The sequence below is a fragment of the Rhinoderma darwinii genome, chromosome 3 (genome assembly GCF_050947455.1).
Source record: "Rhinoderma darwinii isolate aRhiDar2 chromosome 3, aRhiDar2.hap1, whole genome shotgun sequence".
In the NCBI taxonomy this organism is placed as follows: domain Eukaryota; kingdom Metazoa; phylum Chordata; class Amphibia; order Anura; family Rhinodermatidae; genus Rhinoderma; species Rhinoderma darwinii.
The window spans coordinates 34,430,988-34,458,239 of record NC_134689.1 but is presented as its reverse complement, the minus strand read 5'-3'; the positions used below and the strand labels follow the sequence as shown (position 1 = coordinate 34,458,239).

General features: G+C 40.8%; 1 protein-coding gene across 2 annotated transcripts in view; it reads right to left on the bottom strand.

The window, feature by feature from the left end:
• Positions 1 to 27,252, bottom strand: part of ARAP3 (ArfGAP with RhoGAP domain, ankyrin repeat and PH domain 3) — a 169,824-nt gene that overhangs the window by 66,755 nt on the left and 75,817 nt on the right. For both annotated transcript variants that reach the window (XM_075856211.1, XM_075856212.1), the window contains exons 3-7: positions 22,432 to 22,493; positions 17,447 to 17,517; positions 15,341 to 15,417; positions 12,984 to 13,250; positions 11,831 to 11,900 (exon numbers count right to left, since the gene is read on the bottom strand). In XM_075856211.1, coding sequence (XP_075712326.1) covers positions 11,831 to 11,900; positions 12,984 to 13,250; positions 15,341 to 15,417; positions 17,447 to 17,517; positions 22,432 to 22,493 — 547 coding nt within the window. The remainder of the gene's footprint in view (positions 1 to 11,830; positions 11,901 to 12,983; positions 13,251 to 15,340; positions 15,418 to 17,446; positions 17,518 to 22,431; positions 22,494 to 27,252) is intronic.

Here is a 27,252-nt window from a genome sequence, read left to right as displayed (position 1 = left end):
GGTCTACTAAGCAGCCAGGGGCGTCACTAAGGTCTTAAAACGTCAGGGGCAATAGCCCCAATACATATACACCCCCAAAAAATGTGTACACGTGTATGTATATGTGTATATAGGAGACAGCATATCTATAGCACTACGACCCCTGTAGCTATGGATAGGATTAGATACAGTGGCTCAGCAGACAGTAACACACATGATAGGATTAGATACAGTGGCTAAGCAAACTGTATCACATATGATAGGTTTAGATACAGCGGCCCAGAAGACAGTATCACACATGATAGGATTAGATACAGTGGCTCAGCAGATAGTATCACACATGAAAGGATTAGATACAGTATCTCAGCAGACAGTATCACACAAGATATGATTAAATACAGTGGGTCAGCAGACAGTATCACACATGATAGGATTAGATACAGTAGCTCAGCATACTGTATCACATATGATAGGCTTAGATACAAATGCTCAGCCAACAGTATCACACACGATTGGATTAGATACAGTGGCTCAGCATACAGTATCACACATGATAGGCTTGGATATAGGGCCCAGCTCGCTGACCTTGCGGCCCCAGCACTGGACCCAGGAAAGGTAAGATAATAATTGCTTTGCTTTTTTATGTGTTACTATTTTTTTTTGTGTGTTTGTGTTTTTGTACAGGTTCGGTTGTTGGACTACTTCGGATTCGAGGACTACTTCAATGACAATTTTTTTTTATTCTCAATAAAATGTTTAATGAGGGTTTTTTTTCTATGTCCTTGTATTTTTTTAAAACTTTATTACTACCGCCTCAGTAATGGCAGCTGGCTGATTGACAGCGTCCATTACTAAGGCGGGGCTCAATGTTAATCGGTGAAAAGGCTAACACTAACCCCCCCGATATTACCTCGGTACTCACCGCCACCAGGGGTGCCGGGGAGAGCTGGGTACGATCCAGTAAACGACCACCTGTAGTGATGGACGGTCACTGGGGCGGCCGCAGCTTATGTTGTATCTGGCTGGTTATGAAAAATTGAGGAACTCCCCATGGTTTTTTCACATTTTTATTTTTAATTACATGGAGTCTCCCCCATTTTTGATAACCAGCCAGATACAACATCTCAGCAGCCTAGCATTACCAGGGTAGGAAGGGCCACTGTTTTTGGACTTTCCCAGCCTAATAATACCTGCCTGCGGCAGCCCCAGCACCTGGACATCACTACAGATGGTCGGGTACTGGCTCTTCCCGGTACACCTGGTGGCGGTGAGTGCCGGGGTAATAATCGGGGTTAGTGTTAGCCTTCACCGGCTAACACTAAGCCCCGCCTTAGTAATTGACGCTCTCAATCAGCCAGCGGACATTACTAAGACAGTAGTAATAAAGTTTAAAAAAAATACAAAGATTTTTTTAATTTAAATAAAAAACCACCACACAATCCTCGTTAACCATTTTATTGAAAATAAGAAAAGCTGTCATCGAAGTAGTCCTCGAATCTGACGTAGTCCAACATCCGAACCTGTAAAAAAAAAAACCACACACAAAAAACCCATTAGTAACACATGTGGTAGGCTTAGATACAGGGCCCATCAGACAGGATCATGTGATCATGGTAAGATGCTTAGATACAGGGCACCAGCAGACTGTAATATTATATAGTAAAGGATTACTGTCTGCTGGGGAACCGTATCTAAGCCTACCATGTGCGTTGTGTTGTCATGATGTAAAGAGATGTCAGAACATCCACTGCGCTCCGGAACGAGGAGGGTAAGTATACTGTCAGTTACTATAGTAACAGGGGCCCATGCAGTTTATTACATAGGCCCCAGTTACTATAGTAACTTTTTGTAGACGTGGTGCGGGCTTCGGGGGCCAGTTGCAATTGCGACCGCTGCGACCCCTATAACTACGGCACTGGTCTCATGGAAGCACGATACAACTGCACATGCCCATAGAGACTTCACGTGCTGTCATGAAGAGTCGGTGCACCCAGATTTGCAGTATGCATGGACTCGAAACAACAGACATCAATAAAATGACATATCCCCCTTTTTAGCAATACATAGTTCCATATAGTATTTAGTCCTAAACTGGAAAGTAACTCTAATGAAGGTCTCTTTGAATGCAAGTGCCACCACATATTAGATACATCTAGCTATGATATACGGGGACATACTGGAAAGAGGTTCTTAACTTATAACAACTAGTACTCAGTTAGATAAAAGATAAAATTGCTATCAGCTTGTAATGCAAATGTTGTGACAATTTAGTCCCTGAGATCTCACAAACATCCCAAAGCTTCAATGTATGCTGAGGAGACTTCTGGATGGACATGTGTGTTTATACAAGTATCTTGTCACAGAGGCCAAACTTACAGCATATACATTACAACCTTTTTGCAATTTTCTCACTTGCCTAACTGAGCGCTAGTTGTTTACAAAGTTAGAATACAATTAAGTTGTGCAAATATTCACTTAGTGTGAATAGTGTCTATAGTGTATATATCCGTGTGATTATGAACGTCAATATAAAAAGAGAAGAGACTCCCTCCTAGTCCCCGATGCAAGTCCTGGATTCATTGTATAGATGACAGTCTCAAAGGGAAGCTGTTAGCAGCATTTTGCCCATCAATCTGCTGCAATGGGGGTGTAGGACTTTTAAATACTATTCCAACCATGCCAGAGTTAAAATTGTTAGGTGGCCCTTTATGCAGAATAATAAGTTTAATAACTGCGCTCGCTGTATGCAAATAGTGTACCTGGAGTCATTGGGCCAGTGCAGTAGCTTTCCAGAGGCGCTGGCTCCATGATTCTGCAATGCAGCTGCACTGTCCTGATGACTCCAGGTTTGCTATTTGCATACAACGCGTGTTGTTATCAAACGTATTATTCTGCAAAAATGGACACGTGACGATTTTAACACTTGGAACAGCGTTTAAAAGTCCTACAGCGCCATGCCAGCAGTTTGATGGGCAAAAAGCTGTTGACAGGTTAACTTTAAAGGTTTTCACTAACAACGAGAGTCAATGGACTAACTCTAAAGATGACCCTGTAAAGATTACCTGAGGTTATATCCAGCTCCTGTGGCTTGGCAGCAGAAAAGAACAGAAAGCAGGATATTTATGGAAAGTTAAATACAGTAAGAAGGTAAATGAAGGACAAAAAATACCATTGGAGGCTTTAACAGAATGCACAGTTTGTTAAATTGAGTTTTTAGCTTTATACAATCCATTTTCCTGACTATGTGTTGTCCCAAATAGCTGTTATCTGTAGGGGAATGTGGCAGCAAGTGTTCAAATCGCCTGCAGCACCCCCACAGGGAAAATTAAGCATTACATACGGATGTAGCCATCTTTATCTTGACTCTGATAACTTGCTGCAGTGTGATATCACACAACAAAAGCCATTGAAAGTAATTGAAAAAGTCAAGATAAAGGATCTAGCCACTGTGTATTTAATGCGTTAAAAGTCAAGACAAAGACGGCTACATCTGCAGTTTTCATAGAAATGAGTGTCATGTCATCATCTTTTTGTTTCTACCCTGACCCAGTGCTACTTACATATGAAGTTTTGTTACCATGTATCAGTCTATGCAATCCTCTGTGAGCTAAGCTTAGCAGCAGCACAAATCACTCAGCAGTTCAGGTCTTCCGGCTAAAAGCTCTTACAGAGACTGGTACATTGTTACAAAATCTGAGTTGTGAGAGCAGGATTCTGAGTGTAAACCACAATGTTTTCATTTACCAAGAGCAAGCAGAGATCTTGTTCCTCTGCATGCACTGTTCAATCAACTAATTGGATTCATGTGCTTTAAAATTTTGTTCAAAAGCATTATAATTACATGGCTATTGGAATTTCTAAAAAGATGAGTAGATCAACAAAATGCAAGTTTACACACCAAAGTGCAGCACAAATAATGCATGGAACTGCAAATAACCAATAAAGAACAATGCTCCATCCCTATATATATATATATATATATATATATATATATATATACACACATATATAGATAGATATAGATATATATGACTGTAACATTTGCACTTTAGCATTTGCATTTAGCGTTTGCTGCTATAAATATAGCAGCAAACGCTAAATGCAAATGTTAAGATCATAACTAAAGATGTCATAACTACTCCACCCTTCACTTTCTGTCCTAAACTGAAGGGACCATATTGTACTTTTAGTTTCAAAATGATGAGACTATACTGTACTTTCTATTATAAACTGAGGGGACCATGCTGTACTTTCTATTATATAATGAGGAGACCATGCTGTACTTTCTATTATATAATGAGGAGACCATGCTGTACTTTCTATTATATAATGAGGAGACCATGCTGTACTTTCTATTATATAATGAGGAGACCATACTGTACTTTCTATTATATACCGCGGAGACCATGCTGTACTTTCTATTATATAATGAGGAGACCATGCTGTACTTTCTATTATATAATGAGGAGACCATGCTGTACTTTCTATTATATACTGAGGAGACCATGCTGTACTTTCTATTATATAATGAGGAGACCATGCTGTACTTTCTATTATATACTGAGGAGACCATGCTGTACTTTCTATTATATAATGAGGAGACCATGCTGTACTTTCTATTATATAATGAGGAGACCATGCTGTACTTTCTATTATATACTGAGGAGACCATGCTGTACTTTCTATTATATAATGAGGAGACCATGCTGTACTTTCTATTATATAATGAGGAGACCATGCTGTACTTTCTATTATATAATGAGGAGACCATGCTGTACTTTCTATTATATACTGAGGAGACCATGCTGTACTTTCTATTATATACTGAGGAGACCATGCTGTACTTTCTATTATATAATGAGGAGACCATGCTGTACTTTCTATTATATAATGAGGAGACCATGCTGTACTTTCTATTATATAATGAGGAGACCATGCTGTACTTTCCATTATATACCGGGGAGACCATGCTGTACTTTCTATTATATACTGAGGAGACCATGCTGTACTTTCTATTATATAATGAGGAGACCATGCTGTACTTTCTATTATATACTGAGGAGACCATGCTGTACTTTCTATTATATAATGAGGAGACCATGCTGTACTTTCTATTATATACTGAGGAGACCATGCTGTACTTTCTATTATATAATGAGGAGACCATGCTGTACTTTCTATTATATAATGAGGAGACCATACTGTACTTTCTATTATATACCGGGGAGACCATGCTGTACTTTCTATTATATACTGAGGAGACCATGCTGTACTTTCTATTATATAATGAGGAGACCATGCTGTACTTTATATTATATACTGAGGAGACCATGCTGTACTTTCTATTATATAATGAGGAGACCATGCTGTACTTTCTATTATATACCGGGGAGACCATGCTGTACTTTCTATTATATACTGAGGAGACCATGCTGTACTTTCTATTATATAATGAGGAGACCATGCTGTACTTTCTATTATATAATGAGGAGACCATGCTGTACTTTCTATTATATAATGAGGAGACCATGCTGTACTTTCCATTATATACCGGGGAGACCATGCTGTACTTTCTATTATATAATGAGGAGACCATGCTGTACTTTCTATTATATAATGAGGAGACCATGCTGTACTTTCTATTATATACTGAGGAGACCATGCTGTACTTTCTATTATATAATGAGGAGACCATGCTGTACTTTCTATTATATAATGAGGAGACCATGCTGTACTTTCTATTATATAATGAGGAGACCATGCTGTACTTTCTATTATATAATGAGGAGACCATGCTGTACTTTATATTATATACTGAGGAGACCATGCTGTACTTTCTATTATATAATGAGGAGACCATACTGTACTTTCTATTATATACCGGGGAGACCATGCTGTACTTTCTATTATATACTGAGGAGACCATGCTGTACTTTCTATTATATAATGAGGAGACCATGCTGTACTTTCTATTATATAATGAGGAGACCATACTGTACTTTCTATTATATACCGGGGAGACCATGCTGTACTTTCTATTATACACTGAGGAGACCATGCTGTACTCTCTATTATATACTGAGGATCCATGCTGTACTTTCTATTATATAATGAGGAGACCATGCTGTACTTTCTATTATATAATGAGGAGACCATGCTGTACTTTCTATTATATACTGAGGAGACCATGCTGTACTTTCTATTATATACTGAGGAGACCATGCTGTACTTTCTATTATATAATGAGGAGACCATGCTGTACTTTCTATTATATACTGAGGAGACCATGCTGTACTTTCTATTATATAATGAGGAGACCATGCTGTACTTTCTATTATATACCGGGGAGACCATGCTGTACTTTCTATTATATACCGGGGAGACCATGCTGTACTTTCTATTATATAATGAGGAGACCATGCTGTACTTTCTATTATATAATGAGGAGACCATGCTGTACTTTCTATTATATAATGAGGAGACCATGCTGTACTCTCTATTATATACTGAGGAGACCATGCTGTACTTTCTATTATATACTGAGGAGACCATGCTGTACTTTCTATTATATACTGAGGAGACCATACTGTACTTTCTATTATATACTGAGGAGACCATACTGCACTTTCTATTATATACTGAGGAGACCATGCTGTACTCTCTATTATATACTGAGGAGACCATGCTGTACTTTCTATTATATACTGAGGAGACCATGCTGTACTTTTCATTATATACTGAGGAGACCATGCTGTACTTTTCATTATATAAGACCAAACTGTAATTTCTATTATATAATGAGGAGACGATACTGCATTTCCATTATAAATTTAGAAAGCCATACTGTACTTTCCATTATATACTGAGGAGACCATACTGTCATTTGAAAATGAGGGGACAATACTGCATTTGCATTATAAACTGAGGAGACCATGCTGTACTTTCTATTATATACTGAGGAGACCATACTGTACTTTCTATTATAAACTGAGGGGACAATGCTGTACTTTCTATTATATACTGAGGAGCAGGGGCGTAACTAGGAAAGACTGGGCCCCATAGCAAACTTTTGACTGGGGCCCCCCCTCCCCTGGGTGTCACACAACCCCCCCCCCTTGTAGATAGTGCCTTTTTTTACAGCCCCCCCCTGTAGATAACGCCATACAGTCCCCCCTGTAGATAACGCCATAGAGCGCCCCCCCTGTAGATAACGCCATACAGCTCCCCCTGTAGACTGTATGGCGTTATCTACAGGGGGGACTGTATGGCATTATCTACAGAGGGGGACTGTATGGCGTTATCTACAGAGGGGGACTGTATGGCGTTATCTACAGAGGGGGACTGTATGGCGTTATCTACAGAGGGGGACTGTGTGGCGTTATCTACAGGGGGGACTGTGTAGCGTTATCTACAGGGGGTGCTGTATGGCGTTATCTACAGGGGGACTGTGTGGCGTTATCTACAGGGGGACTGTGTGGCGTTATCTACAGGGGGACTGTGTGGCGAGTATCTACAGGAGGACTGTGTGGCGTTATCTACAGGGGGGGCTGTGTGGCGTTATCTACAGTGGGGGCTGTGTGGCGTTATCTACAGGGGGGGCTGTGTGGCGTTATCTACAGGGGGGATTGTATGGCGTTATCTACAGGGGGAACTGTATGGCGTTATCTACAGAGGGGGCTGTATGGCGCTAACGCCATACAGCCCCCACTGTAGAGAACGCCATACAGCTCCCCCTGTAGAGAACACCATACAGCCCCCCCCTGTAGGGAACGCCATACAGCCCCCCCTGTAGGGAACGCCATACAGCTCCCCCCCTGTAGGGAACGCCATACAGCCCCCCCTGTAGGGAACGCCATACAGCCCCCCCCTGTAGGGAACGCCATACAGCGCCCCCCCATGCAGGGAACGCCATACAGCGCCCCCCCCTGCAGGGAACGCCATACAGTGCCCCCCCTGCAGGGAACGCCATACAGCACCCCCCCCCCATGCAGGGAACGCCATACAGCGCCCCCCCTGCAGGAAACACCATACAGCGCCCCCCCTGCAGGGAAAGCCATACAGTGCCCCCCCTGCAGGGAACGCCATACAGTGCCCCCCCCTGCAGGGAACGCCATACAGCGCCCCCCCCTGTAGGGAACGCCATACAGCCCCCCCCCCCCAAAAAAAATGCGACCTATAGTGTGTCCTACAAATAACATGCATCCCCTATCCACAGGATAGGGGATACATGTGTGATCGCTGGCATTGATAGGGAGAACGGGGGACTGAAAGCCCCCTGAAGTTCTCCATGACTAACCTCTGACTTCTGGCGTCTGTGTCGGCAGCTCAATAAAAGTGAAAGGAGCGCTGGTCACGCATGCGCACAAGCGCGACCGGCGCTCCATTCATTTCTACGGAGCTGCCGACACAGACCCCGGAAGTCCGAGGTTTGTGATGGAGAACTTCAGGGGACTTTTAGTCCCCCGTTCTCCCTATCGCTGCCAGCGATCACACATGTATCCCCTGTCCTGTGGATAGGGGATACATGTCTTTTGTTTAATGGCAGAGCGGGGAGATACCTCCCTGCTCTGCCGTAGTGTTCAGTGGCGTCCCGCTGTAGCAGCCATAGTGGCTGCTAGCGGAGCCTGCGGCCATGGTGGGGGCCCGTGCCGGCGGGCGACACGGGCCCCCTCATGCCGCGGGCCCCGTAGCAGTCGCTTTGGCTGCTACGGCGGTAGTTACGCCACTGCTGAGGAGACTATACTGTACTTTCTATTATATACTGAGGAGACCATGCTGTAATTTCTATTATATACTGAGGAGACTATACCGTACTTTTCATTATATAAGACCATACTGTGATTTCTATTATATAATGAGGAGATGATACTGCATTTCCATTATAAATTTAGAAAGCCATACTGTACTTTCCATTATATACTGAGGAGACAATACTGTACTTTTCATGATATAATGAGGAGACCATACTGTAATTTGAAAATGAGGAGACAATACTGCATTTGCATTACAAACTGAGGAGACAATACTGTACTTTTTCTTTATATACTGAGAAAACAAAACTGTACTTTCCATTACATACTGAGGAGACAATACTGCATTTCCCTTATATACTGAGTACACCATAGTCTACTTTTCTTTATATACTGAGGAGACCATACTGCATTTCCATTATATACTGAGAAGACCATGTTGTTCTTTTCTTTACATACTGAGACCATACTGTAATTTCCATGGGATTAGACAGCATACTTACAAAAAAAATAAAAGATACCCAGTAGGAAAAATCTGACCTATGACAACTCCATTAGGTGGAAAAATATCAGTCACATCCTTCTTTATTAAAATTTAAACAAAACATAAAAACCATCATAAAATGTAACTTTACATTAACCAAAACTCAAGAGTCCACACTTAATCACATCAGCATTCGGCTTACGTTGATGGGTTCCTTCAGAACTTTTCGTCGGAAGAACCCATCAATGGAAAGGAAAACTGAAACCATAGTAAATGGTTTCCGTTTGTCTTCGTTCCGTAAGGTTTCAGTTTTTTTTATGGAATCAATAGCGCAGTCGACTACGCTATTGATTCCGCCGAAAAAACGGAAACCTTACAGAACAGAGACAAATGTAAACCATTACCAACGGAAGCATTACTATGGTTTCCATTTGCCTTTCCGTTGATGGGTTCCTTCGACGGAAAGGTCTGACGGACCTCATTAAAGGAAACCGAACGCTGATGAGAACAGTCCCTTAGACTGGAGCCCACACTTCAAGTCCCTGACATAGTCCACCCACACAGTGGGTGACTTTACCGCACTTCGAGAATATACATACAAAAAATTACAATTCAATTGGGAGGGCGGATGGGTGTATTCCTCCTTTTACACTTTAAAGTACTGGATATGCAGAAACCTGACGAGACCATACTGTACTTTCCATTATATATTTAGGAGATCATATTGTTCTTTCCATTATGTACTTAGGAGACCATATTTTCCATTTACTGAGGAGACGATACAGCATTTGTATTATAGACTGTGCAGGACATATTGTACGTTTCGTTATATACTGAGAAGCCCATAATGTACTTTCTATCCGATACTAAAAATACTATACTGTGGTTACACTCCTAAACTAATGCGGGCAATTCTGATTTTCCATTATATACTGAGAAGACCATACTATATTTTATATTTAAGTGGATGTCATATTGTACTTTCTATCTTAAACTAAGAATACCGTACTGTACTTTCCGGTCTGTACTATAATGATGCATTTCCAATCCTAAACTGGGGAGACATTACTGTTCTTATAGTCATTAACTCATGAGGACAAACTTTACTTTTCATCATAAACTGAGAATATTTCCCTTCAAAACTCAAGAGGCCACACTGTATTTTCACCATTAATTGAGGGACCCTTCTGTATTTATAATTCTAGGTTCACAAGGCTTTACTCTCAGATTACAGGGGTTTACCCACCGTATGCATTGATGACAATGCCTAGAATGATGGGGCAAGACACCTTTTGCCTTTTCCTCAACAGCACCACTCCAAACACAGCGCTTTATTGTACGTGAATACTTCATTCTCCCTCACCCATACACTAAATTTGGTTTTCAACTTTTGCTTGAGGGCTGACACTATACATATACTAATCTTTTTTCATATTGCTACCACCGACATTATTTTTTAAGATATCCTACATAAGCAGCTATCAGCCGATCAGCCGTCACTTTATAAGATAGGTGTTAGGAAGTGTATGTGTCTTTAAGATCGCCATGACTACTGATCTAGCTTATGGGCAGTTCTGTTTACTTCCTGAGCCTATCCCACTTCTCTGTCTTCTTCTAGTCAGGTGTAGGGTGGGGTATTGATACTTGGCCTACTCCCTCATTCTTTGCTTGTGAATTTTTCTCCTTTCTTAGGTTTGTTGATCAAGCTCTCACTTACTCTGTGCCCTAGACTTCTAGACTTCTTGGAAACTGACCTCGGCTTGTCTCTTGTTAACCCCTTGTTTACTGATTTTGATTTATCTGCTCCAGGCCGGTTTTGACCTCTGCAATGTGTTTTGGACTTTCTATTTACCCTCTGGTTGTCTGGTTACCTGTTCTGGTATAGCCTGCATTTCACCCCTTATCCAACACTGAACTCTGTTAGAACAACCTGGGTTCTGTGCAGCAAAAACCATCCCGCCTTGCGGTGGGCTCTGGCGAATACCTCAGAGTAGCCTTAGATTCTGTCGATCAGAGTTGTGACGGATTTGGGGATGCGGTTTTATTTGCACGCTTACTCCTGACAGTCTCCAGAAGACTTTTGGGAATTGAGCAACCAGTGATTCCATAACAGTAGGAATACCGCTTTAAACATGAATAGCCTATCCTTAGGATAGAAAGAAAGAAGAGAAAACTGCAGCACTCTAAAGAAAAGTAGAATTGGGAATTTATTCACCCCACAGCATTCTTTGACATAGGATAGGTCATCAATATTTCATCAGTGGGGGTCCGACCTATGGGACCCCCGCCGATCAGCACAATGAAGGGGCCGCGGAGTTCCAGTGGCAATGTATGCTATTGCAGCTTGTCCCATTCACATGAATGGCTGAAGACTGTAATACTGTGAACCGCCGCTACAAGTGTGTCAGCGATATACAGTACGGAGAAGCGACAGGAATGATGGGGCAGCTGATTGGCGGGGGTGCCAAGATTCGGACCCCCCCCCCATATCCTATCCTGAGGATAGGCCATTAATTTCTTCTCACTGGAAAACCCCTTTACGTTATAAATACTCGTGGGGATCATACCTGTAAAAAGATTTCCCTAAAATGATATGGTGTAGCAATTATGTGCTTACCTTGTCATTACTGAAATACATTAGATTCTTGCCATCAAATTTTACAAATCTTCTTTGAAAGACATAGTTTCTGAAAAAAATATCAGCAGTATCAGTAAAGTGAGGTTATAGATACATACACACCAAATACTATGATATATACTAATAATTTTTTTAAAATTTGGGCAAAAATTTAAAACGTAAGTATGGCCTGAATATGGCTCACTCTCCAAACTTTCAGAATATTACCTACCTGTGATCTCATTTAGTTACATAGGTTTAAAAAAGACACATCGCAATCAAGTTCAGACCTAGTTATTTGGTGAAGAGCAATACAAAATAAACCTGAATGTGGCTATATAAAACAAGAGGTTTTCTGGGATATAACATTGATGGCCTATCCTTAGAATATGTCATGAATGTGTGACCAGTGGGGTCTGACTTTCACAGCACCAACCAGTGAAAGAAGATTTGCAGCTCTTACAGAGTGGTCACCAATACAGGAAGTCATTAAGGGGCTTATTCCATTTGGACATGAAGATGGTCAACTGATCACTGCAGGTCCGGCTTTTCTAGCCCTCTGTGCCGCCACTCATTTCTCAGTTACTAAATATTGAAAGGGGCTGTCCTGAGAAGGATGCAAGCACAATGGGGATCTAAGGGGTGAATGCACAGCAGTAGGTTGCACGGTAATTTACTCTTATTTGATTACAGAAAAGTTGTTTTGCAAGGGGAATTAAACCTTAGTGCTACAGCATGCTGACATTGGATGTGATTTTTTTCCCCACATAATAATATAAATTCTTGGCAAAGCCAGAAAAATGGTGGAAACAGATGAGATGCAACGTGGTTGTTACATGAGGGAATAATAGAATATTAAAGGCCCTGAATGATCACTTCAGAGTATTGTAGGCAGATCTGGTAGTCTTTGGTAGCATCACATCTCGTGCATGCAGCAAGAGCGAAGCTACCAGCAGGTGAAACACCTCACCATGAAATCCAACTACTGGTGCTATTAAATAAAGGCAAGGTCTCTACCCGGCTACTGGGTCCATGCCAGGTGTAAAGACAACCCAGCACATGTCGTTATTGCCACAGACCTAAAAAAAGGAATTACAAGATGCATGAAGCCCACAAGACAAACACAGGACAGAGAATTTGGCATCTCACTTACCCTTGTGGCGATAGCTTATCCAGCCATCCACTAAGTACTGGCCGTAACTTATCGTGGATGGATGTGAAGCTGGCATATGGTGAGATGGTCAAGTCATCTAGTATTTCATCTTTGTACAAGTCTGAGGGGAGACTAAACCTTTTTTTATCCATAGGAGAGTCCACGGTGGAGTAACCTTCCTGCTCATTGTGAATAATTTGCGTGATTCGCTGAGTTTTTCCCTCTTCATCATCACTCTTTTTCTCCTTGGCCGCTTCACCGATATTCCTGTAATGAAACAACATCTAATCTTACAGCGGGATCTCATGAACATATTGTGCTTTACCTAAACTTTCTGGAATTACTGATATTATTGTTTCTTCCCTCCCACATCAGACATTAGGCAAGGGCTTGGGAGCCCTCTAATCATTGGAATCTTTTATCAATGTATCTTTCTGAATGCTCCTATTAAGATGGCCACAGACATTAGATTATTCTGATTTAATCCCATTGATGATCTGCTGTCCTTAGGGGCTATAGATTCCCCCTGGGTCCCTGTCGGAGGGAAATCTGACAACCCATTTTAGACTTTGCCCACAAATTCCTATCTCCTTGAACCAAGATAAATAGTGCTAGAGATATATGGCTCTGCCAACCCTCGTGGAAATATTGAGAAACACTAAATGAGAATGCCAATGTGGCTAAATCCATGCTAAATGCATGAAAGATCTTTTGGACAGTAGTTATCCTATTTCTATTGCCATAAAGTTTGAGAAAGCAATATTTTAATTGTATTTAGAGATTTTATATCTAGTGACAACAGATGGACCTCTTTTAAACATATATACTTCTGGAACTGTATTTATTTTCTTTAATTCTTGCAGGAAGTTGAGATATCGGGTCAATCGGTCATTTTCTATGATCAAGAACTGTATACTTCCTATTTTAGTTGCTTCATTTGCTTTCATAGTAAGAGCCTCTAAGGGCTAATGTTGCAGAGCCGTCTTGTTCCCTCACGTGCTGTCTAATAAGATATTATGTGATATATTTAAATAGGTATTACCCTCTTACAATTTTATATATAATATGCTAGAGTAATTCACACTAGGTGTACACCACCAATTGTCGATATATGAATAAGGAACGGGGAGTGGGAAAAGTAGTGTGTTTTGTAATTGCAAAAAAAATAAAAAATACTTTATTATTAAATTTATATTAAAACAATGTTAGATGAAAAATGATGTTGCGCCAAAGTCCCCTAAATTGGCGCACTATGACAAATTATGTCTGATTTAGATTGCTCCGGATTGTAAAGGATATATATGTGTCTAACCTCCCCCCTTATTTAATAATAGAGAGGAAACTATAATAGTCCCTAAACCAAAAATTGGGTTGTTAAATAATTGCAAATAACTGTCCCCCTCAGTGTCAATGATGAGACAGTCTGATTGCACATGAACCCAGAGGTTCCTTCAACGGGCTGTAAGTGAAGCCCAGCAGTGGAGAAACCCCTGTATTAATGTGACTGTAATGGGTTACATGTACATGTGTCTTATATGAATAGACACAGCACAGCAGAGTTGAAACTGCTGCATTCTAGGAACTGAACAGGAGGAGGGAATAGACTGGGCCACAGTCTGTAACGGGCGGCCGGTCCGCTGGAAGAAGCCGGAAGTACCGGCGAAACGCACGTCGGGTGTCTTTTAAATATCACCAATGTTAAATGCCAAATACTTTGCTCCGTACTGCTAAATAGCAGTTTAATGTTCAAATCAGCAGAATATCTGCTACAGTTAGCGAACAAGCACGTTAATACTGCCTGAGCAGCTCTTTGTACATGTACATGTAACCCATTACAGTCACATTAATACAGGGGTTTCTCCACTGCTGGGCTTCATTTACAGCCCGTTGAAGGAACCTCTGGGTTCATGTGCAATCAGACTGTCTCATCATTGACACTGAGGGGGACAGTTATTTGCAATTATTTAACAACCCAATTTTTGGTTTAGGGACTATTATAGTTTCCTCTCTATTATTAAATAAGGGGGAGGTTAGACACATATATATCCTTTACAATCCGGAGCAATCTAAATCAGACATAATTTGTCATAGTGCGCCAATTTAGGGGACTTTGGCGCAACATCATTTTTCATCTAACATTGTTTTAATATAAATTTAATAATAAAGTATTTTTTATTTTTTTTGCAATTACAAAACACACTACTTTTCCCACTCCCCGTTCCTTATTCATACTAATAAGATATTATGCTTATGACTGGTTCAAGGTTTAAAATACATCAGCTACGAATTAATCTGCCCTTTTTATGCCATTTTAAATGTTGTTTCGTGGCCAATATTGTAAACGCAGTCAGCATTACCAGAGGTGACTTCTATCATCTCCTGGAGTAAACATGGGCATTGTAGAACATGTCCGGATTTTGCCATTCCTGGAATCCTGTATAATTAGAATAAGGGTTAATTCTAGGTCATTCTAACAATCCAGATAACTTCATGCTTCCAGTCCCAAAAGGCAAAATATAATCCATCACAGGACATTCAGTTTATATGTTAATTTAAAGTTTTTTTGCACAAACTGAAGTTATGGCATATTGCTAGGGTATGCCATAACTTAATGATGAGTTGGGCACTGAGTGGAGGAACCTCCGCTGTTTATTAGAATGAAGTTCTAATGATAGCACAAAAATCCCCAGGCTAGACCTCTTCCCACCTGGCATTGTGCAGGTACTGAAAAACAACCCTATTCATTTAAATGGTGCTAAACAGTTCTTTGCAAACTACCTGGTTGGGAGTGGAAATCTGCAGAGAAGTTACTGAAGGGGGTCTCTTTTTTTCTAGGGATCATGATGTTATGGCATATGCTAGGATATTACTTTGCAAATGGAGTTTATAGCAGGGGGAGAAAGTCAACATAAGTGCCAGACCACAAAGTTGCTAAATCCACCTCCACAATCAAACAAAGTCCTATCCACTGCAAACCTAAAGAAAGGTCCTACATAGGTACCCTAGACATAGTATCTTACCCATAGGTGAAGCGTAATCCGTGTGCCCAAATAGCGCCCTGACACACGATTAACGTAGATAGCTTTTTCAAAGCTATCTTCCCATATGCCTTCAGTCAAATATTCATTCATGTGTTACGTATGTATCACTGAAGCTAAATATAATAGGGAGGTTTTTAGTGCACATTTTGATCAAAAAGTGTTTGCCCACCTGCCACGACAAGGCGACCTCTGTAAGGTGGGAACCTACGCTGCACATACACCCAGAACTGGGACTAAGCCTACATATTAATCAGTTCAATGCTGGATCCTACCATCCCCAGGTATATATGTAGGCTTAGTCCCAGTTCTGGGTGTATGTGCAGCGTAGGTTCCCACATTACAGAGGTCGCCTTGTCGTGGCAGGTGGGCAAACACTTTTTGATCAAAATGTGCACTAAGAACCTCCCTATTATAAGTAGATTTAGCTTTAGTGCATATTTATTTATATTTAGTGGTTTAGGTGGCATTAGTGTCGCAGGGTGCTGTCACCATTTTTTGTCTGCTGTATGTATCACTGCAATATTTTTACAATTGCTTTTTCTTGTGTAGCTCACATACAGTTAATCTTGGTGGAATCTTTTGTGTATTTTATATTCCCCATTTTTTGAAAATTAATACAATTTGAGAAGTTTTTACTTTCATATAAAAAATAGTTCTTAACTCCATGTCCTTTTCTGAATATATATGATTCTGTGGAGTTTCCATTTGTTACCACTAAGTACTTTTGGAGGTGTAATACCATATGTGGAATCACCTGGCCAACATTCTATATCTCATTTACATAGACTGGCATAAGATACGGTAGATGTGGACATTCAGTCTTCCTAATAAATATGTTGATACTTCTGAAGTTTCGAGGTCAAATCTAGCAAGTGACACCAATGAAAACCCAGGATCATGGATTTTTACCTTTAAGTCCAAACGGAGCAGTTCTGACCTGGTCGCGACGCGGCCAACAACTTCGCCGGCACTATGTTCGGCGCGGCTGTCAAATAGCCTGTTAATGGCCGTGTATTATTGCAGGTAAAACGGCCCTTTACCTGCAAAATCGTGCGGCCATTAATTAATACTCCCTTTATGGCCGCACCATTTTGCAGGTAAAAGGCAGTTTTACACACAATAATGCGTGGTCATTAAGAGGCTATTAACAGGCTTTTTGACAACCGCGCCAAACATGGTGCCGGCGCGTTTTATGCCCGTATCGGGACCGGGTCAGTGTCGCTACATTTGGACTTACCCTAATGCTGCAATTTTGAAGAGGGTGGAACGTTGAGGGGGTAAATCATTTCATGACCTCTGGAAAACTGACAACATAAATTGAAATTAAGCAGATCCAAATGAGCGTGCTCTAAACTATACTATACAAGAACCCCAATTCTTGTATAGTACTGGAATGTTGACATGGTACCTCCAAATCCTTACCTTTAAGTCTTGTGTATGAGGGAGGCGGTTGAAGACAGTTTCACAGTATGGGTTGATTGTTTCTGCTGATACTAAGTTAAAAGAAACCGATTTCAATAAGTGGGTATGAAACAATGTCTGCAATATTTATCTTGTGTGTTGTTATGGAGGAAATCTATAATTACACATCAATATATAACTCCAAATATACTAAGAAATGACATTTAATCACGGATGCAAATCGTGAAGTATTGTGTCATGAATAACAGTGTAAACTGGTGATAAAAATATACTATTAATGCTATCATCACATTCTGACTTCTGTAACTTTATCTGACAGTGTAAGGCCGTGTCCACACATAGCCTAAACATTGCAGAATTTACGACCCGATTTTCTGTGTGGAAATTCCGCAGTGTATTACAGTAGCAGGAAAGTGGCTGAGATTTCAACAAATTTTGTAAATCGGAAATTGACATTCTAAATGGCATTTCATTCGACAGCATGCCAATCGTTGTTGCGAAAAAGGCAGCAGAAAAAACTGTTGGAAATTCCACAGTGTTTACGCTACGTGTGTACATGGCCTAAATGTAGACCAAGGCACACATTGACCAAATAAATCACTCATTAAAAGAACACTAAACAAAGAAAATAGAAATCCCAGCAATTCCTCTCTTAATATCCCCCTTTTAGTTGTTCCTATTTTGTCTCACAATGCAACCAAAACTAAGAACTATATAAAGAATACTCCTTTCTGTGTCCCAAGAGATCAGACATTTCCCCCTCCTCCTTCTCACAATTCTGTGTGTGGTGAATTGAGTCAGTCATAGTAAGAATAGCTACATGTTGGCAGCGCTTCACGCTGGTCATTGAGGGGGTCTCTCTATGTCGTCTATATGCCGTAATAGGGCACCAACAAGATTTCTACGAGGGCGTTTGTTTCAGGAGGATGCAATGCGTGTGGGCTGTTTATTTCATTTTTACTTTTATTATTCATTTCTAGGTTTAGTGTTTCTTTAAACTTATCATAGTTGACCACTGGACTGTGGCAGCTTTACCTGGCTTTGTGGCAATCTTATCTAGCTATGCATAGATACAGAAGCAAATAAATGTATCACTACATATATAGACAGATCTACCAGATAGGGTAAGGCCAGTTGTCACGGAAAAAATATGTGGCATGTGTTACATGTGGCTTTTGCAGCGTATTTTCAGCAGATTTCAAAGAGTGAAATCTGCTCTGAAAAACTAGGAGAAATCCGTAGCAGAATTCACTTACTGTGAATTAGAAAATTTGCAGCATGCCTGAATTTTGCAAGAATTTTCTCCACCACATGTGGGTGGGGTTTTCAAAACCCCATCCGTATGTATATTACTGTAAATTGCAATTCTGAAACATATGAAATCACCTTTAGGTGGGAAAATATATGAGAATTATTATCAGTGGCGGATTATCATTAGGGCGGTTCGGGCGGCCGCCCGGGGCACAAGGCTCCCGGGGGGCCCATGGCCGTCCGAACAACACATGATCAAACGGCCCCCCTCATGCCCGGTGTGGAGTCGCTAGCACCGGAGGGGGCCCCGGTTCTAGCGGCAGCCACATTCACAAATCAATGAAAAGTTACTATAGTAACTGGGGCCTATGTAATAAACTACACGGGCCCCTGTTACTATAGCAACTGACAGTACTTACCCCTCCTCTTCCTGGAGCACATCGGATGTTGTGACGTCACAGCGCTGTGCGCAGCGCATAACGTCACGATGCTATGCACCGCGCACAGCGTCCCGAGATTTTATGGAGTGAGGACCTGCGGCCGAAGAGGAGGTAAGTTTGTGTGGCACTATGTATGGGGGGGTGTAATATCCACAGGGGCTGTGTGTGGCACTATGTACAGGGGGCTGTGTGTGGCACTATGTACAGGGGGCTGTGTGTGGCACTATGTACAGGGGCTGCGTGTGGCACTATGTACAGGGGGCTGTGTGTGGCGCTATCTATGGGGGGTGTAATATCTACAGGGGCTGTGTGTGGCACTATGTACAGGGGGCTGTGTGTATGTGGTGTTTTACAATGTGTGGTATTATTATATTCATGCGCGCAGTGTTTGGTGCTATTATATTTAGGGGTACAGTATGGGAAACCATGATAACTTTATTTTCATTTATAGGTGTTGAAATGTTGGAAAAGTGAGGAGTCGAATGACATCTGAGTGGCAAATTCTGCAGATATCAGTCATGGCCGGGAGACATCGTCATGAGCTCTGGACCGGATGGAGAAGAAAAGAGGAAAAAAAACTACTAGAATCTGAGACGTAGTCACATGTGAGTCACTAGATTTATAGAGAATCTGTCATCTCTCCAGACATTTTTATTATAGGAAATCCTTGTATTTCACAAAAAGTCTTTGTGCAGTCCAGGACTGATAGACAATTCCCCTTGTCAGGAGGATGTGCCCCTGCACAGTGTGATACTGTCAGTATGTAGGGACACAGCCCTGTGACAAGGGGAATCCGTAACACCCATTTGTTAATGCTTGCCCAAAAACTAGAGATGAGTGAATTTACTAAAATTTGTTTCTGGTCCTTTCGATCGTATCGCCGTCCGATTTGATTCGGTCTGAATAAATATGGCGCAGATCGCAAGTGCCCCGGTGCCCTTAAAACTAGTGTCTGACTCTCTGGTGTCTTCTAGGATCAGTGATAAAGTCTTTCCCTGTGAATCACCACCTCCTTGTTAGTATAGTCTTCTCTATGGATTGTCCGGTGCTGCCATTCTAAACATGGCCTCCATTGAATAACACTGCGCATGGCAAGGGAAATTAGCACATGCGCAGTGTTAATTAATAAAGTCTGCAGATGGACATGCCCGGTCACATGCCCCTCCATAAGAGACCATCTTCAGAATGGGAGCGCCGTACAGTGCTCTAATAACTTTGTATTAAAGATTTACAAAAAAAAAATGGGACATAGAATGTAATTAAAACCAAAGAAAAGGCCATACTCACAGATTAGGTGGTGGGTAAAATACCCGTTCCAAACAGGACGCAACCAGGTCAGAGAATGCTGATGATGGGAAGTGCCCAGGTGTGTTTAAATAATGATAGCCACTCCCACTTACCTTGAGGGGAGTGGTGTGTTGGGCATGGAAGTAAATGTGTAATAATAATAAATAAATAATAAAGTACTGTGTATAGTGCACATGTGAGGTATAGGGGACATGACTTAGTGTAGTGTGTAGAAATCAGGGCTGTGAGTGAAACAAAAACGTGAGTGTAGTGTGTAAACATGGAGGCATAGTGTTTGGATAGTGAGGCACAGCATATATCGCCGAATAGCAGCCTATTTATAACGCCCATATTGTAAGAGAGCGGGCTGCCCTGCATGCAGTGCCAAACATCCGCACACCAGGCTATCCCAGCATCATAAGACCCGGGCGCGTCCTGAAAAAAAGTATGTACAATGTAAGTAACCATGAGAAAACATGGGGTATTAGTTGTTATTTTGACCAAAAAAACGCAAGCTCGCAATCCACGTCACGGATCCCCACACTTGCGAGTCCCTACCTAGAACTTTTCGTTCCAAAATCTAAGATATACAAAAAAAATGGGACATAGAATGTAATTAAAACCAAAGAAAAGGCCATACTCACAGATTAGGTGGTGGGTAAAATACCCGTTCCAAACAGGACGCAACCAGGTCAGAGAATGCTGTTGATGGGAAGTGCCCAGGTGTGTTTAAATAATGATAGCCACTCCCACTTACCTTGAGGGGAGTGGTGTGTTGGGCATGGAAGTAAATGTGTAATAATAATAAATAAATAATAAAGTACTGTGTATAGTGCACATGTGAGGTATAGGGGACATGACTTAGTGTAGTGTGTAGAAATCAGGGCTGTGAGTGAAACAAAAACGTGAGTGTAGTGTGTAAACATGGAGGCATAGTGTTTGGATAGTGAGGCACAGCATATATCGCCGAATAGCAGCCTATTTATAACGCCCATATTGTAAGAGAGCGGGCTGCCCTGCATGCAGTGCCAAACATCCGCACACCAGGCTATCCCAGCATCATAAGACCCGGGCGCGTCCTGAAAAAAAGTATGTACAATGTAAGTAACCATGAGAAAACATGGGGTATTAGTTGTTATTTTGACCAAAAAAACGCAAGCTCGCAATCCACGTCACGGATCCCCACACTTGCGAGTCCCTACCTAGAACTTTTCGTTCCAAAATCTAAGATATACAAAAAAAATGGGACATAGAATGTAATTAAAACCAAAGAAAAGGCCATACTCACAGATTAGGTGGTGGGTAAAATACCCGTTCCAAACAGGACGCAACCAGGTCAGAGAATGGGTTTGGAACGGGTGTTTGGAACGGGTATTTTACCCACCACCTAATCTGTGAGTATGGCCTTTATTTGTATTAAAGATTGCCAGGACTTGTGCGCCCTAAAGTACAGCCAAAACCGAAAGTTTTAGGAAATTCAGAGCAAATTCAATTTGTGTAGAATTAATTCACACATCTCTTGTTGTAAACCATCTTTTTATGTTGCTGAATGACACAGAATTGGTAATAACAATAATTAAGTAAGTGGCTTAATTTATTTTCAATAGAGAACCATTTGTAATAAAAATGTTATCCTTGACATCCCCTTTAAGGCCAGTAGTGTAGATGATTACAAAAAGCTCCAACCCCATCCCACCATGTCACATTCATAGGGGTACAGATACAAGGAGCTGTTTGGTATGGCCCTCAAACAGACGTATATAATACCGCACTACAGTGCATAATGTAAACTGTACATAAGGACGTATATCAGGCATCATATGTCTACTGTAATGTTGACAATTAAAGCTGGTGTCTGATTGGTTGATGTAGTTTAATGAACGTTTTACAAGCTATTGCAATGTTAGTAAATAAGCCATTCTTGCTCGATTTAACTATCATACACAACAAAGAAAATAAACGATCCTCTGCTCACACTATACATTTTATCAGATAAATATTTCTTACCAAAACTAGATGTAGGCCTTTCTGGAACAGCAGGTGAATCCGCTTCTGCAGAACCTAAGCAACTTTTGGAAGAAAATAAGAATGTAAGTGTCATAGGACTCAAAAAGTATAACTTACTGTCTTCTGCAAATACAAAACTATCCGCACTAACAACAATAAAGCCCCGCGAAAACAACCACTTTCTAAATGGAAGACTTCTTCTTTAATCCCTGCAATAACAGTAACATTTTGCGGCCATTCAAATGAATGGCTCTCCATGTAATTCATGGATTTTCTGGGTCCCTGTAGTGGGAACTGCTCTTACAGAGCGTCTCTCTGTTCTGGCTCATAGACGGGGTCCTCACCGCAACAGTGCTTGTGGATATGCAATATCATCTCATTAAGTCCATGATAAAATGTTGCTGTGTAGAGGTACATCAACAATATAGATTCTGTCATGGAGTCATTTTGATAGCTTTGGCATTTCCTTGGTGACCCAGTTAAATATTTGCAGCAGTAGACTTAAGCTAGACCTCTGCTCCCACCCCATCCCACACATGACATTTAAAAATAGTGCATGGACGATGACATGTTGTCCATATTTGCCAACAATATTGAGTCTATGATCCCAAACCATCCCTATCCTGCCTAGAATCAGGTTTTTTTAATCCTTTAACCCTCTCAAGCAAATTACCTTAATATCAGTGGATTCTGCCAATACCAACAGGCTCCACTAAGGATCTAACAGGCATGGAGGTCATGGGGATGTAGGTTCTGCAGACAAGCCAGAAATTAGACCTTTCATGGTAGATTCTATTGTTTCTTAGAAAAAGAAGTGGCCTGGCCTGGGATATCTGGCCTGGCAGCAATTAATGCACCCACACCTTGCCCTGCCACCACAGTTGATTACTGCTTGCTTGAGAAAAGGCTGCTTGCTCGGCTCTTTCCATAACTCCCATAGACTTCAATGCTGAGGGCCATATGGAAATGCTGACATGTCTATACTGAACGCTATGGGGACCACTGCGGCCGCAAATCGGTGCAGATCACTGCTTTCATTTTTAGACCTCCTTACAAAAGAATAAAAGATGACTCCTGATTGGTTGCTTCAACAACGCCAGTTCTTGTCGGCACTAGTTTTCATACATGTTCCCCTACACATGTGTCCACCCTTATTTTATACAATTTGTCATTATAACAATTCAATAAAATCTCGCGTCATCCAGTAAAAAAATATATATGTTCACATATATGTTTTTCAGCATGGGATTCATGGTCAGAGGCAGTCGTCACAACCATCGAGTTAAAAAATGTATATGTTAAACTTATACCTTTTTTTTTTACCATGGGAGATTATGGGCGACGGGTGGCTGAAGATTGGTATCTGTCCAAAGCGTCCGTTGGAGGTATACTTTTTTCTATATGTTTGTTAAACATCTTGCGCCATACATCTCAGGATATGTAGGATTTAAGGATAAGTTAAAGGGGTTGTCTGGGCACGGGACGGTTTTTCATACTGATGAGCTATTCACAGGATAGGTCATCAGTATATGATCGGTGGGGGTCCGACACCCAGACCCTGCACTGATCAGCAGTTCTGGCTGCCTTTGGGCACCGGTTGTTATGCAGTGTTTAGTGCCGGAAGGGTATGGCTCCGTACACTGCATAGCGGCCATGCTGCAGAAATGCAACTCTGCTCCTATTCTCTTGAACATGAGCAGAGCTGCAGTACTGCAGCATCGCCACTACACAGGAGCCACCTGCTTCCAGCATGGATATCCGGTGCCCCGGAGGCAGCTGGAGTAGCTAATCGGTGCAGGGTCCGGGTGTTGGGAAAAACCCCTTTAAGGGAGGACACATCTGTATAATGTTCTAGTTCGACTATGTCTGTAGAAGACATGTAGACCACTGAAAGCCACGGATTAATAGGATGTGGAACGATGCAGTGTAGTTCACATGCCAGTACAGTCCTTGATATATATTCTATATACGTTTTACCGTATTGCTCCGTCCAGGATCATCTAATCTATTCAGACACACTTAGGAAAGAAGCACTATTATTGAGGACCTGTCAGCTCTCCTAAAATGTCAGTTTTCGTAAACACTTCCCTCATAAAAAAATTATTCTGGGGCATATTTTCTTACAACTGTGCATTGCGCCATTACTCTGTCACTCCTCCTGAAAATGTATGCATGAATAAATAAATACACAACTTCTGGTTACTATTCTCCATGTCAGTGGGCTGTATCCTTATACACTCTGACAATGTCCAATCAGTGCTAACAGCGTCAGATTGTGTATGGAGAAGGGGAACGGTAACACCCAGTTGTCAATTTATTCATACATTTCCAAAAGGAATAACAGAGATAAGGCACAACATATTGTTTTTTTAAATAAAGTACTTACTAAAACAGACTTGTCAGGGAAGCTGAATTAACAAAAAAAATCTGGCCAAACACAACAAATAAAGAAAACACTATACAGTATTATGGCCCAGGCACACAAATGTGCTTTTGCGGGCACAATTCCCCCAAAAATCCACAGGAGAATTGCGGCCTCATTCAGTCCTATGGGGCCATGCACACTACCGTGGTTTCCACGGTCCATGCATGGCCCAGGCTCATAGCAAATAATGGCCGCGGCCATGTGCACGGCCCGTGATTTGCGGGTGACACACCACCCCCGGCCGACCCGAAAATCACGGCCGTGCACATGGCTACGGCCGTGTGCATGAGGCCTTAACAACACATGTATGCATTTCTATATACTGAAATATTATTATCATACAAGACAAAAATAACATAAAATACAAAAACGTTGCCATTATGAATATGTATTGTTTTATTGTTCAATATTGACCACACACACACTTGTTTTGCAACAAACAAAAAATTATAGAAATACTGTATGTGTGCATTATAAATGTCAGGGATCATCCATTAGAAACAAATTAATAAAACCCATATCAGAGAAACTTCCTTTCTATAATTAATTTGCTTAGAGAAAGGAACATATTGTGCATGACATTCCCTTTGGATGGCCGGAGATATTTGTATATGCGTATATACATTACCTTTAAAAATAAAGAAGATCGAACATGATTTCCTCAGTGCCTTGCTCCCAAATGAGAAGGCTTTTTATTTACATGCTCTAAGTAGCTTTATGTAAGCGCTCCTTCTTTTTTTTACTTTCAAGAAGAAACGTTTTTGCACTGGCTCTTTTTTGCATTATAAATGGTCTTTGTACTATTGATTATTGCTCTTTATATATTATGATACGCGCAGATATTTATTGACATGTTTCGTGGTGAACATATGAACACATGAAGTTTTTCCCCCACAATCTTGAGAAATATCTGTAGTCCTTCTCACCGTCTTCCATCATGCCCACTGTATTAAACATAAGTACAAATTATACCAGACCCCGTAATATATCCTGTATTATACCCCAGGGAGTATTATCTTATGCAGCAGAAGGAGCTGACCGTAACACCATTCTGTGGCAGACACATTGAGGAAGAAAAATCTCCCAGACTTCCATTTTGGAGAACTCTTGAGTAGTCAGATTTTTAGACGTTTAAGCCACTAGCTATATCCTATAGGTTATTGTACATAGACACATCAGCATAATATTTGACTAGTTACAATAAATTGCGCCTTTGTAACCATAACACATTTTTGCCTTGTAGATCATTTGAACATGAACAAATGCATATATTTAAGGAAAAGGTTGGAAAAAAATGCAATAGAACATGCATTTTATATTATTATATGCAAGAAATATGACTGGAACTCCCCTTTTAACCCTCCTTACATTTTTGTGTTGTTTATGTTCCAAAAATGAAAAGTCAGAATTTCAAGACAACAATAAATAAATTTGCGTTAAAAAAAAAAAGCTAGAATTTTGCTTGGAGATACAAAAAGAAAATGTTTATCAAAAAAGTATCTCTACTGGGTAGAAGCATTGATTTATTGTCATATTTAATATTTTTATGATATTCATTATACATGTAATTTATTGGGCATCATTTCCTTATTCAGCTTTCTTTTAAGTGGTCTCATCAAGATAACCTCTTTTAAAATTGAAGCAGGCCCGGTGATCAGCTGTTCATTGCAGGTCTGGCTTAAAATAACCCTCCACTGCAGGGGATATGTAGTATTACAAGCCGGCCATGTAATACATTGACCACCAATTGCCAAACAAGAGCCACTCTTTGTAAGTGGCTTTCAGACCTGGCTCATAGAGGAGGGTCCCAAATGTAATGTCTATATCCCCTAATAGGAATATGGGAAGGGGTTGCAAAAAATAAAATAAATAATTCAAAAACAAGACGTGCTGAGGACGGCAAATTGGATCTACACCCTATAAGCAAAGGTCCAATACCCAAACTGCAAAACCATGCACATATTACTAAATAAAACAAAAACAAGAAAGTGCAGAAAAGACAAATTAGCATTTTCAAATGACACCCTCAAAGTTAAAAATAATATACATATTTATGTATTACATATCCTTGTTTTCTATTTTCTTTTTTTAATGAAAAGTATACAAAAATACAGATTTCATTCCGATTTAAAAAGTTACATAAACTAATAAAAAAAACATCTACAGCATGTTCCTCCACTATCCAGTAGTGGCAGAAAACCAAGTTATACAAAGTCATATTCTGGAATATATTCTTAATTACAGTGGATATTCCCAAATCCTCCTGTACTAAACCTATATGAACACTGTTCACTTACATCTGAGCGTTATAGAAACTAAATTAGTTATGCTTTGCCCTATAGACCCATCAGTAGCATGCAGGCTATTTTATGACAGGCTGTGCTTGCAGATGGGCA